Consider the following 14,692-nt stretch of genomic DNA (forward strand, 5'->3'; position numbering starts at 1 on the left):
TTTTATTTTTATTATTTCAGATACTGAAAACATGGGAAGATGTGTGGATTCCTGTTCTAGCAAGTGCAAACTGAGCTATTTTTTGTCACCTTAATTGGAAGATAATCTTTTCTATTGGTGATTAGTTCTAATGGCAGATTTTGAGATCCTAGACAGTCTTAAAAAATAAATCAATATTAACTTTTGTGGTTATATATTGTGTTGCATAATTATGGTAGACGATTGTTCTGGCCTGAGACTTTATAAGTAAATTAAACAAAATTATATTATCTTGCTCACTTTTTAGCACCATTCTTAATCACAATCGTCTTGATCTTATCATTTCACCATTCACTGAATAACTGGGAAAAGATTCAGTTATTAAACTAGATGGAGTACTTTATATCTTAAGGCTAACTAAATTTAAGTTCAGTCATTTAGTATTTATTTTAATTTAATTAATTAATGAAAACAATATTATTTTCATTTTATATCATCTAACGAAATATTATCAACTAGACAAAATTACCATATTAACTACTCCGTATTAGACAAAACTTATGAATATTTTTTTTTTTCCCTTTCTTTCAAGTAACACCACAAAAGTCCCCCACACTTTGTTTAAAAATTAAAATCGGCCCCCAACACAGGGGGTTAAAGCGTCAAATCAAAATTTTCATAGAATATCTTAAATAAACTCCACTCAAATATTCAACAGGTCATATCTTCTCGCTCGCAACGCGTTAAATTTTTCCAACACCATCCTTAAACTCGAAATAATTTTATGAACACAATGTCACTAACTATTCGCAAAACGGACACTTTTAAAAAAAACGCTAAATATTTAGGTTACTTTTCATATATATGCTGATTTTTCACTCGCAGACTCCGTAACTAAACACAAGAAAATACATTAAAAATCGAACCCCCGACGCGAAGCGAGGGTTCGAAAACTAGTTATATATTAATAGTAGTAGTAGACTTATTACATGTATTTTTATATTACCTCATAAAGTCAAAACAGAACACCGGAAAGCATAAAGTTTGAATCTTGAGACCATGCCAAAAAGAACCCTATACCCATTACGGAGTATATAAGTTTATACAACCATTATGAAGGATGAAAATTATAGCCTCAAAAAGAATATTGGTAAACACCCCTACAAACCTAACTAAAAACTAAGAACTATCGAACAGAAGCTCGAGTCTATATTTTAAGACCCCCAATTACAAAATTCGCGGCACTACAAAATACACCTCACTCAGATTAGATGATAGATCCCACATTCGATTCGTCCCTTCTCCATTTGTCATTCAAAGCTACGTATAAGAAAGAAGCACATAGGTTTCATTTGGTTTAACAGCACAACGGAAAACATCTACCAAAAGATCAAAGAAGACAACCGAAGAAGATTGAATTAATCACCATCAATAACATTACGATGTTCACATTGGCCCGACCAATTAATTACTCATCATCAGCCTCATGACCATTAACAAGTACAGCACCATCTGAATAATCGTTATCCTTAGCGGCAGCTACCTTTTGGCTTTCTTCTTGGACAATTTCCTGATCCTCTTCTTGACCACCTTCCTGATCCTTTTCTTGACCATCAACATTTGTATAGTGTTCTACACCCTGTGCTACGAGAAGAATACAAGACCCTAATGTTAATAGACATAAGATTTCAACCAGCATTTTCTAAATTGTGAATCATAAACCTTATGTGCAGTGCAGTACTGGGCAATGGATCGGGTCCTACAAGGATTCACTGCTTTTTTGGATTTACAGAGTTAGTACCCATAACCTTAAGATAGCAGCAGTTGATTATTATTAGTGAAATCAATTATAAGATTAATTAATTACTCAGAGATAATTAATTGTATTTTTTTTAAGGCAGGCACCCCACTAACACAAAATATATACAAATTGTCCCATCCTGAGGACTTGAACACCCAACCTCATGGATAGCAAGGTCACCTCGATACCCCATAGAGCAAAGGCCCTTTGTTGAGAAGTTAATTGAATTAACAGCTGTGAATTCAATCACATTACATAATACCCCATACTTATGCAAACTCCCCCAAAAAAGGTTTTTAAATTCTTTTCACAAATCTCGTTTTTGCTTGTATAATTTCACAAAAACAGGTTTGCAGGATGTTGTCTAATTTTCCAAAAAAACGCTTTTGGGTAACTTGCATTGACTCATTGCATTATCATTGAGAAGAATTTCAAGTGTGAAGAACAGAAATGCACCTCATGATCCAACTCTCCATTTTCAAGTGGTTTCTCAACATCCAATTGCATGTGTTTGAACGCTTCGACTAGGTTTATATGTGATCTATCAACATGGTTGATATATTCTGCTGCTGGAGGATAATGACCCCTACACAATAACGGTAAAATTTTACTTATTCTAATGTCACAAGCAATTCCAAGGATTCATTTTATAATGCTATATGTATTTAACGTACTATGCTGCCAGAAAATACACAAGTTATACAAAAACACAGAAAGCTCCTGTCCATATTCAGTTAAGGTGGCAATTTCGACCCATTTACTTGCGACATTGCCCATAAATAAGTTTTTACTGATTAAATACCAAAATCAAATTATTTATACAATAGATAATAGATTACATTGAAAAATGAGAAGAATAGACAAAGAACCTTAGACTAAAAGGTGTTTTTGGTTAACACAAACAACAGTACAATTATCCGATTTGACTCATTACCCTGAAAAAACAAACAAAGCTGAGGAATTAACCTTGATTCTGAAGCTCTTGCTTCAACTTCTAGTGCAAGTTGCCAGTCGTCAAACATGTTCGGATACTCTTCAGGATCTGCTAAAGATTCAGCAGCCTTCTGGTTAATCTGCAGTCAAATAACGAAACATTTTGCCTATAATTATAGACTGGCAAGAAAAGAAAATAAAGAAAAGCCGGGGAAATTCAATTACCTTGTTGAGGTCTTTTCTCCAAAGGGCCACTATTTCTGAAACCTTGCTTGGAAGGTAAGATCGTGCCATCAGAGCAGCCTCCGGAATCCTATTGCTGTTAAGACGGTGATTTCCATAATTGTTCTCATAAAAAAGTAAACTTTCCAAAAAATTCGTTAAAAGAGACTAAGAGCACGCGGTGTCCACACCGTTTTTTCGCCGTCGGTCAAAAAGGACACCGAAATCGACCGTCAGTTGACACCGGGTCGGCGTCGGTTGATAGGTACCGACGGTAAGAAACTAGCGGTTTTTTTTTTTATTATTATTTTTGAAAACTAGTCACTAGGAGCATAAAATAACTGGAATGGACAGTCCTCCACCCATGTCACTGAAAGTCAATTTCGGCTTCTATTTTGGACACCGAAATGGACACTGAAAAATAGACATGGACACCTTGTGCTCTAAACTTTCATATTTTTTATTTAGGTAATCCGACCCGGATACTCGATCAATATGATGAAACGTCATGTGGCTATTAAATCTATGTATAAAATGACTAACCTGTCAACCAACAACTGCAAGCAGTCTTCTAATTTACCCAACATAAAGAGACAAGCAAACGCGACGTTATTCTTTCCATTCTCTTTTGCAAGGGATGCTAGTTTAGCAATCTCTTCAGCATCCCCTAAAGAAGAATAGAGCAGCAGCAACCCACTCAAATCATTCGCCTGTTTCAAACAATCATCGGCCATGTCCAACTGCAACATGCCATATATAGTCATCAACATCGATAGTCAAATAGAATAAGCATAAGAAAAAGAGATGGCAAGATGGGTAGGTCGGGAGGGTTTAGTAACATGTCAAATAAAGTTTAAGTGGAAACGGGTACTGGTCATTTTTGTTCATGTGGAAGTTTGAAGATCATATTTAAGGCGTTCAACCTCAAAAAATGTCTATGTTAAAATGATTGGGGATTGGCTAGTAAACATGAATTGTCCATTTTTTAGATAAGTAAAGTAGCTAATTAGTTAAATTCTGACTAAGCAATAATCTAGAAGTTTAAACAAAAAGGTGTAAGAGGTTGTATAGACTCTGGGAGACTTACAACCCGTTCCCTTTTAACTGATTTTCTTATTTGACACGTTTGAGAGAGAATCATAGAAACATAACCCAAACCAGCCTATTTAAAAGATAATGGGTCAAAACTGCCACTTCTAAAAAGGAAGGTTGTAATAACTGTAAGTGGCATGAATCCAACAGATGCATATACATCACATTTAAATTTCAGTAAACCACTTTACGTATATATGAAAAGCACTGAGATTTTGTTGCCCAAAAATATGTTTCATTCTTCTCAAACGAAAACGGTTGCTTGTAGGTTCTATCTGATCTTCCATAAACAAAACAATTTTATATCTGAAAAGACGAAACATACCATTCCGGAAGACATAGCTAGTTCACCCAACTGCTTCCATTTTGACTCACTCTGAACTACTAGTGCAATATCCTGCATGATACAGAACAAAAGTTGTCATCGGATCACAAACGAATCAGAATGCACATATAGTTCTGAACTTCTGATAACTAACACTAGAATAAAGGCCCAAAGGCAAGGTTCAACAGTTCATTTATTTTTAAGCAGTCTAAAATTATCATAACTTCCTGGCAATAGTTAAGAGCTATCACCTTTGCGGTCTCTAGTTTACCAAGCTGAATGGCTAGCTCAAATCTATAGTCAGGATCTGTCGCAACCTCCAAAGCCTCTTCGATCCTCCCGCGTGATTCCAGAAAACGACCAACACTACAAAAGAAACCATATATTTGATAATATTCAAGAATTAAGTTATACAAGATCGCTAGTCATTCTATGTCCATAGAGTACATATCTCGGAATATATATAGATTGCTGTAAATAAATAAATATGATTCACAGAAGGTACTATGGCAGGTATCAGAATATATCAATAGCACACATCATAACACATAGTTAATACTAATCGATTTCCGAAAGAACGCAATTCATCCATGTAGATAATAAAGAAAAAACGTAACATGACATTTTAACTGTACCTATTGTGGTGTTCTTTTGGAATTGATAGTAGAAGTCCACTAGCTCGTTCAAACTCGCCACGCATCACAAGTGTCTTATACTCGATCAAGGTGAGAAGCAAGGTGTATCCAATGACACTAGAATTGTAATTAGTTAGTATGAAAAGGTCAGTAAAGATGCTTCGTTCATTTGTATCTGCAAACTAACACCCCTAAACCCACTCACTTGAATTCCTTATCAATGAGATAAACCTTGCTCTGATTAGCCAAATATCCTAAAAGGTACATTGGTCGATCCAAATGAAACATAGTGGTTACCTGAAAAGTATATCAGATGTTACGACACATAATATTTAGAGGATCTGAGTAATAATTTTCTTTCTTAAGTACTAAAATAATGACGAGCCTTACCTCACCACCCACACAATAATTCAGCCTCCATGAAGAATTATTATAAATAAAGCAGTCCCCGACCCATAATCCAGTTCTAACTTGTTCGCTTACTTCATAGAGAATTTCAAAGGAATCCTCCACACCTTGCTCGTCCACAGATCTTCCACTATCTAAATAAGCAGACACTAAATCCCGCTGCAAAATTATCAGAACTAATAGCTTAAACAGAATTTTCATGAAAAAATATCTACAGAGAAAAACGACTGAATAAACTCCCAAGAGTTTAAGACATAGAAGAATGTATGAAGATAAAGATCTTACATTGTACTTCAGGATGTAGAACGATGAATCGCTGCCAATTGTCACCATATCACCACTATCAGCCCAGTAAATGTTCTGAAAAAATGGATGGAAATTAAGTAGATCGTAAATTGGTGATATGATAACATACAAGGTGAAACAGATTTACATAAATAACTAGGGGGTGTATGGGGCCCGTTTCACTGGGGCAATAAGCACACCAGAGAAAAGATAAATACATAATGCAAAATTACTAGCATACCCCTGTGTATAAACCTGTGAAAGTTACTGTTCACAGGGACATAATTGTCATTATACATTGTGCATAATTAGTATAGGTAATGAAAGACAGGGTAAGGATTGTTTACTTTGACATTGACATCAATCCGCTGAATCAATCTACACTCAGCCCAGTCATAGAAACAGATAAAATCATTCGAGCACATGGCCACCAAAAATCCTCCAAATAACCGCTCAGCTGAAAATGTTGGCCTGATACTCTTCTTTTCCTAATTAACAAATACATCCAAATGATAATTTGCTATCTTAAAAGAATATGATGGTTAAATTACGCTGGAAACGTATCAAAAGGCCAATCATAAGCAAGATTCCAGATATTAAAAGGGGATGTTCGAGCCACAAGCCCAAAACATGACACAATGCAAGATACAGAAGACGGAGGAAGAGAGCAACTGAAGAAGAAAATAGATTGTACCAGTTTATAGGCATACACTGAAAAGATACACAATAGTTTAAGAGCATTATTGGTCTAACTATAAAATAAAAAGTATATAAACCTGAAAAGATTTGTTGAAAATCTTAATCTTGGATGTACTTTCCCTGACTGCATATTCACCATCAGATGACCAAACAATCTCCAATGCAGAGCCAAAAGATCTATTTCTCCATGCCAAAGCTGTATATATGATGTATTCACCATCACCACAAACAACGACAAACCTCCCATTTGGATTGTGCTTCAAGCTCTGCACAAAAGAACGTAGCCCAATACAAGGTTAGCAAGTGGGTGACACAAAACCGCAAGTTTTAAGACATGAAAGACCAGTGGTCATAAACTAAAGAAGATAAGTTAGCATTCCCAAATGTAAATTCAAAACTTCCGAGCTTTCAAAGTAGTCCACCCTAATACAGGCGCAACTGCAAAAATTCTATAAAACGATGAAAACATGGTTACACAACAATACACAAGTTAACGTGAAATAGCTCAATGAAGTGATGCACGCAAAGCCTTTCAGATTTAATATTAACTTTAACTTTAATTTAATTTCAGAGAAAGGTAGAAAAACTAAACAAGCACAACTCACTTGAGGGTAGAGGTCACATGTACCCAGCTCTTTAACTGCTAACGGTAATCTTTCACCATCAGAAACCTGCAAAGTAGAGCCATAAAGGAATAAGAAAATAACAATCTTCTTCCATTCAATCACTGACAAGAGAAGATGCATATTAGTTCAAACCTCATAATCAGCTCCAACACTCCTAATGTTAACTGTCTGAATTTCATTATGTTTAGCCCATATAATTTTACCACTGTTATCCATGCTAGCAACAGGCTCTTCGCGTCCAATTTTAACCATTATTGTCCCTTCATCGTAGCCAATAACAACCCTGTAACGGAAAGTAATGAATTAAAAGAAAATAGATCCTGATAAATGAAAAATCAATAATTTTTAGAGGATAACATGAAAAGTCATCACAGATTTGTTAATATGTTTAGACCTACAGGCATGTCTCTTGCTACAGATATCCCCTCAAACCCTTTTAAGTTCATAGTTAACCAAAAACAGAATGAATCTCTACAGACGTACTGACAAAATCGGGTTGATGTGAAATGTAACAAGGGCTAAAACAAGTTATACGAGCACACGTTGAACTTACCGTCGTGAACTTTTCATATATCCAACACCCCAAACCCTTTCAAATCCATAGTTCAAGGTGTTCTCCAATCTGCAAAAAAAATGGGGAGAGCTGGTGAACTTTTAAAGATAATAAATAGAAATAGAAAAGAAAGAGGAATAAGATTGATAAGATGAGAAGTCCAACATTGCTTTATTTTTTTCATTTGAAGCTTATAACCTTAGCTGAGAGAAAATCACAACTTATATAGCTGGTAATAGGTTCTATTATCTATAATAATGTAGCTAAAAGTAAAAAGCTTCACTATCAAAGACCATTTGTTTACCAGCTTAATAACCTAACAGGATACCCTCTATTGGTGTATAAATAACATAACAAAATCCATTAGGCTAGTCATCGTATAGCGGATGCAGCAACTGAATGCAGATGATAGTGTATGTGAAACGAGTCACATACCATTAACGTCGCATATCTTCAAGTATTTATCCAAAAGGTTAAGATAGTTACAATCCGAGATGGAAAAAAGCATGCCCATTGAGATAAACACTCAAAATCAGGACCTACCTGTAAGTGGTTGAATGCCATATACGTACAGTACCATCCTCGGAACCTGTAATTATTATCGGAAGTTCAGGATGGAAGCATACAGAAGTAACATTGTGTGTGTGACCTTCTAGAGTCTGGACACAGCTTTTAGTTTGATAGTCCCACACCTGGTAAATTTTTTGTAAATTGTAAGAAACATGTTTCGGAAGTTTATAAACATAGCAGTTGCAAAATCAGACACCTACAAACCTTAGCAGTATGATCATCTGATCCAGTAATAAGATAAGGTTTATCGCCACCAGTAAAGTAATCCACACAATTCACTCCTTTGAGATGTGCATCCAGTGTGAAGTTAGGATCGGGTGAACCAAAATTCCAAATCTAGAAATATGAAAGATAATGATGCATAAACTACCCTTGTGGAATATTAAAATGTTCAAGGTTAGTTACTTAATTCCGTTGACTTTGAAAAATTACCTTTATAGTGCGATCAAGTGATGCACTTGCGAAAGTATTAGTGTCTTTAGGGTTGATTGTCACTTGCATAACGTAATGAGAATGACCCTCAAAGATTTGAGTACAATACCAACTCTTCTCCCAGTCCCAAAGCTTTATAAGCATGTCATCAGATGATGACAATACATACGGTAGTGTAGGGTGGACAGCAACACACCGGATGTAATCATGATGTGCCTCAAACACTTTGACTTTATCCATTGTATTGTAATTGTATACCCGAATAAACATATCATCTGCCCCGGCAACAACCCACTGCTTGCGTGCTATGAACTTTGCTGATCTAACTGAAAAGAAGTGTTGTGTAATCTTCAGAAATAAAATCAATTTTTCATCAAGATAAAACCTTGCCCATGATCACATGAGACGAAATAAACTCTTATAACAAACCTGGTAACTCGGTAACCTCAAAGGAGTTGACCATAATCTGCAATGAATAATAAAGGCCAACTGTCAGTCACCAATTGGATTTCTATCATGAGAAATAATACTGAGATCTACAGTTGCAAAAGAAAATTTTGATTGGCGAATATTTATCTTCACAAGCTAAAGAGAAGCGAGGTCAAGGCTCTGAAAAACGGAATTTTTAATCCAGCATATAATTTACTGATCAAAAAAATCCTTCAGAATATCAATTACTATGAGATCCAAAAAATGTACCCCATATGTAGTTAAGTAGTTACTAACTAAACTGCGCGTCTCAGGATCTCACAAGATCAGTAAATGTATGATAGATATAACAAACTACCTTAACCAACTTTCATCAGTTCAGAACAAAATCGGTATCACAGCATAAACTTAAAGGTTACTTGATAAGCCACATAGAAGATTTCAGGCCGAGTAAAATAAAAAAAGTCTAATAACATTACAGCTTCCGAGCATATCAATAGAAGCTCTGCTTCAGTTGAAATAGACTGCTCTGAACTGGGAATTATTCAAGCTGGTTATGTGTAAATCATCTAGCTTTACTGCAAGCAAAAAACAATGAAACCCATTTCTAATCCTAGTGACACTCTTTCCTACCTGACCATGGTATGAGGAAGATGAATGCAGCAGCCTATCTGTTCTTTTGAACCTAACTAGCTACAAATATCTTGCCAGTTTATCAGATATAGAAAAACTGATTGTCACCTATGGTAGCATAAGAAGGTCATGCCGCCCATTCTATTCTACAGAGGATGTAAAAGTAAAGAAAGTGATAAGAAATGTCATACTTATTATTACATCTGTGATCATAGAATACGCAAGCAAGAGACAGAGGCAAGGTTGTTCCCATATCTTGCTACAGAAAGCATCATTCATGCTATATACAAGAGTTCGGAGGTGCAAATTCATCCTGTAGTATTCAATCTTACAACGACAACAATACCCAATCCCACGTTTGCGGGGTATTTGGGGTGGGGGGGTAAGATGTAGAAAACATTCCTCTACCCGAGGGTAAAGAAATTTGTTCCCCAACCCTCCGGAAATAGAACCTCAATTTGACCGCCTTATTGATAATATAAATGCATAAACATAACCGCATTTTCTATTAACACGATGGAAATAACTCCCTTCACAACAGGCACGGTCTACATCCTAACAGGAAAAGTGTCCTAGGTACCATGCTTCTATGCTGGACCATTAAAATTCCATTAAGAAGTATCAAGAAAACATTTATCATAAACATCCATCAAATTCAGTAAATACATAAATATCGTAATAATATTCGAAAAAACAGTGACGTACCTGTGTCTGGTAGTTCCAAATGCAGACTTTCCCCGAATACAAACTTGCTAGAATCCTGTAAAACAAAAGCACCATAACAATGAATACATATGTATTTGTGTAGCTTATGTGATTGAGCTTATGCTTATTATCTTTTTAGCTTATAACCTAGAATATCTATTTAAACCAAGCTTCAAGTTTATGGCTTCACAAATGGGCTTATCAACCCTAATAAGATAAAAGGCTATAAGCTGTTCAGCATGTAAAAATGGCTTATTGCATTTTGACAATCCAATAAGCTGAAAAGCTAACCGACACACCACCTGGTATTAGCTCGTGAATCAACTTCTGAGTGCTAACAATGTACATGAATTTCATAAATACAAATACATCAGTCATCGAGTATAATTACCATGGCTCGGTAGGATGCAGATCCACGGACTTAACTCTTTCTGATCTTTGAGCAAGTTTCCTCTATCAAAATACCCTTGATTAGCATTAACAACATATCCAACTCTATTGAATTACAGTAAAAATAATTAGTATATTCAATTCTAAATTAAAAGGTACCTTTATCTCAAGTCTGAGAGGCTGTTACAAAGTTAAACCAAAAAAAATTAAGTATCAGTTAGCACACCACATCCCAATAGTTTATAAATATTCAATGAACCAGAAACTAAATCAATTATAATGTGATCGAGCTAATTGTGATTTGTGAGCTAAAATGAAATTAGGTTTTACGAATTTAAAATAGAATAAAATACGCATGCTAATTGAGTACAACTGTGAGCTCACCATAGTTACTGATCAAATAATAGCGGTTTAATGGAGAAACTGAAAACTGATGTGAAACCCTACGATCCGAATGAAGGATTCGATCAGATAACCGAATCTCCGTTCAAATTGAGAGAAATTTTGTAGTGTTAGTGCATATATATATAAATTGATCGAACCGGATTACAGCGCCTGTCTGAACGGGAAATAAGGGGTGCGATTGAAGATATACAGTGAAGTGTTTGTGAGGTAGACTTGTAGTGCACCACTGTTAATATGGTGCACAGATTGCAACGACCAAACTTCTCAGTGTCAATTGGGAATTCTCTAATTTTTATTATCAATTAATTTAATTTAATTTTAATTATACTATATTATATTTTATATATTATATTATATTATACTATACTATACTATACTACATCTCTAAAACAGATACACTAAATGAATAGTCTCCTTCACATGTCTCACACATTTACCACAAAACTTTTGATTTTTACAATTTCACCCCACACTCTATAATATTTTGCTTTATATCTTTCACAAACTTACCACATACTTCTTACACTTTCTAATTTAACCACAACACTTTTCTTTCACTATAAATCCACCACATAATTTCTCCTTATCTAAAAAATGTCTCACACATTTGCCACAAAACTTTTGATTTTTACAATTTCACCCCACACTCTATAATATTTTGCTTTATATCTTTCACAAACTTACCACATACTTCTTACACTTTCTAATTTAACCACAACACTTTTCTTTCACTATAAATCCACCACATAATTTCTCCTTATCTAAAAAGTATTCAAAATTATTATTATTATTATTATTATTATTATTATTATTATTATTATTATTATTATTATTACTGCTACTACTACTACTACTACTACTACTATTATTATTATTATTATTATTATTATTATTATTATTATTATTATTATTACTATTTATTGTTATTGAATATCGTTGATGTACGTCTCACTTTATTTATTGAGTATTTGGGTCTTTTCTCTCGACAAGACGAAAACTAAAATAAAAAATGATGAATAATTACTTTCACACTTATTACAAATCAATCACATAACTATTTTGGGTCCTTCCTCGACAAAACGGAAAATAAAACAAAAAAAAATGATTAATAGTAACGTTCTCAATAACTGGCTATGTAATTAATGTTAATCAAGGGTGAAGAACCGGCGCAAAGCCAGGTTGGTTAAACTAGTTTAATTTATTTAATATTTAATTTAAGTTACTAATTTAATTTAAATTAATATTAATAATTAATAATAATAATTTAAATTAATATTAATGTAATTACAATTAGGTTTTTTTAACCGTCAATTTAGTAGAAAAGGAACTCTACTAACTAAACACTTTTTTTTTCTTTTTTCTTTTTTTACGACAAAAATATTAATATATACTACCTCTGTCTCATTCTAATAGGGCAGTATTCCATTTTGGGTTGTCCTATTCTGATAGTCCACTTCCATAAATAGAAAGGAAAGTTGATATTTCATTGGTGGATCTGGAGAGAGAAGATATTTCATTGGTGGAGAAATGAAGTTAGTGGAATTTTCTAAAACTGCGTGTTTTTTGTCTGTGGACTATTGGAATGAGACTGAGGGAGTATATATATATATATATATATATATATATATATATATATATATATATATATATATATATATATATATATATATATATATATATATATATATAGTTCAGGGATCAAATGAGAACTTTTTTACTCTGAGAACTGTGAGAACTAAGTAATTAGAACAAAAAAAAAAGGGCGGGCGAACTCAACTTGGTTGTGGTCGAACAAAAGGAAAAACAAAGAGCGGGCAGTTTGATAAAATTAGGGCAACACCTGCTCTCTTATCCTAATTTTCTCTAACCCCCCCCCAATTCTTCAACTCCTAATTTCTCATCTCAATCATCAATTACTAATCTTCATCATCTATATTTGATATTATCAAATATGTGGGTTTTAAAATTATCCATTGTTTATCGATCGGTGATACATCGTGTCAAATTAATTGCATCATGCGCACCATTGTAGCACTCAGTACTCAATATCTTTATTATTCATAATTAATTATAAATTCAAGAGATTTAATTGTATCAGTATTAACTGAACCTGACTATGATTCAAGATTAGATGCATTTGGTGTGCCTTCGACTACAATTGTTCGAACAAAGATTTCTTGATAATTGTGATTTGAAGATGGGTCTGCTAATATTGCAACTCTTGTCCAGGTATGTGATAATTGTGATTATGAATATGAGTCTCCTACTATTGCATCTATTTTTAATTCTAAAAAATTTTTAATAGTAGATTTACATAACTTAATAGAATTTTGAAGTTTTTAGCAAGTGAGTAATTTACAAGACAATGGATACTCTATTTTTTGAAGATGAAGAATAGATGCATCTACTTGCATCTTTTTGTAGTTCTATGTAATTGTAGAACAAGTGATTTTTGATGTAGAACAAGTGATTTTAAAAATTCAAACATGTTCTACATTTTTCTGTTCTACAATTTCGGTTCTACAATTTTCGTTCTACATTTTCAGCAGCTCACTTTTTTGCTCGAATTTCACCATTTTTGCTCTAATTTCACCATTTTTGCTCGAATTTTACCAAAATTGCTCGAATTTCTTGATTTTTGCTCGCCCGCCAATTTTTTTTGCTCGAATTTCACCAAAATTGCTCGCATTTCATCAAAATTGCTCGAATTTCACTAAAATTTGCTCGAATTTCACCAAAATTTGCTCGAATTTCACCAAAATTGTTCTAATTGGAGTTCTCAGGTTCTCACACATGCTGAGTTCTCACTGGATCATCTCCCTATATATATATATATATATATATATATATATATATATATATATATATATATATATATATATATATGTAAAGCTCGTAAAGATCCGGTGTTACAAACAAGTATACCTGGCAAACCATACCCAACCCTCAAAAAATGGGTCCATTGGGTTTATTTAAGGACCCAAATGGGTCCACTATCATAATAGACTTAAAAACACGGTGTAACGACCCTGGATTTTCCAACGTTTATTTATTAATAATTATTATTATTAATACGTGTGATATAACGAATGTATGTTATTACATTTACATGTTGCCATGATTGCCCGAACTTGACTTTAATTGCCCGAAACGTCTTTGTGACACACGAAACTTACACGAATAATATTTTTACATATTATTTGCATTCATGATTAATTTTATTAATCATTTTAATTAACTATAGTTATTAGTTAATTACTTGGGCTTTAATTGGATTCATTTGTTAATTACACACAACTTGGGCTTTTAATTGAACATGAGCTTATAAAGCCCACCCTACACTCCTTAGTTGAACTAGTTAGCCCATTTAGATATGTAAGTAATACTTGTAAGTATCATTTTAAGTGTAACTAGTTAGTTTCAACACTTGGAATCTAGTTAACATACATTTCCCATGCATGCATCCTCATTATTCAACTTTTAAGCTTTAACACATGAAGAGCCATTAAACATTAACCTTCCTCCCTCTTTTTTTCTACTGAATGCCGAAGGCCTATTGTAGCGACCCGT

General features: G+C 33.8%; 1 protein-coding gene across 3 annotated transcripts; it reads right to left on the reverse strand.

Moving 5' to 3' along the window:
* Window positions 1-888: 888 nt before the first annotated feature.
* On the reverse strand, window positions 889-11,386 carry LOC139894520 (coatomer subunit beta'-2). 3 transcript variants are annotated; one of them, XM_071877851.1, is made up of 24 exons: window positions 11,102-11,386; window positions 10,877-10,897; window positions 10,719-10,780; window positions 10,328-10,382; window positions 8,990-9,026; window positions 8,561-8,886; window positions 8,333-8,464; window positions 8,102-8,250; window positions 7,559-7,627; window positions 7,138-7,288; window positions 6,985-7,050; window positions 6,457-6,645; window positions 6,028-6,168; window positions 5,681-5,755; window positions 5,378-5,554; window positions 5,193-5,284; window positions 4,988-5,104; window positions 4,604-4,718; window positions 4,353-4,424; window positions 3,479-3,675; window positions 2,939-3,032; window positions 2,747-2,853; window positions 2,237-2,366; window positions 889-1,618 (listed from the first exon to the last, which is right to left on the reverse strand). In XM_071877851.1, the coding sequence occupies exons 1-24, from the start codon at window positions 11,102-11,104 to the stop codon at window positions 1,448-1,450; spliced, it is 2,748 nt and encodes a 915-aa protein (XP_071733952.1). In that variant the 5' UTR covers window positions 11,105-11,386; the 3' UTR covers window positions 889-1,447. The 3 variants fall into 3 exon arrangements, with proteins under 3 accessions (XP_071733952.1, XP_071733953.1, XP_071733954.1); XM_071877852.1 differs by having other exon boundaries at window positions 1,476-1,623; XM_071877853.1 differs by lacking the exon at window positions 889-1,618 and adding an exon at window positions 1,719-1,751.
* Between the last annotated feature and the right edge of the window lie 3,306 nt (window positions 11,387-14,692).

The sequence above is a fragment of the Rutidosis leptorrhynchoides genome, chromosome 2, assembly GCF_046630445.1.
Source record: "Rutidosis leptorrhynchoides isolate AG116_Rl617_1_P2 chromosome 2, CSIRO_AGI_Rlap_v1, whole genome shotgun sequence".
Classification (NCBI taxonomy): Eukaryota; Viridiplantae; Streptophyta; class Magnoliopsida; order Asterales; family Asteraceae; genus Rutidosis; species Rutidosis leptorrhynchoides.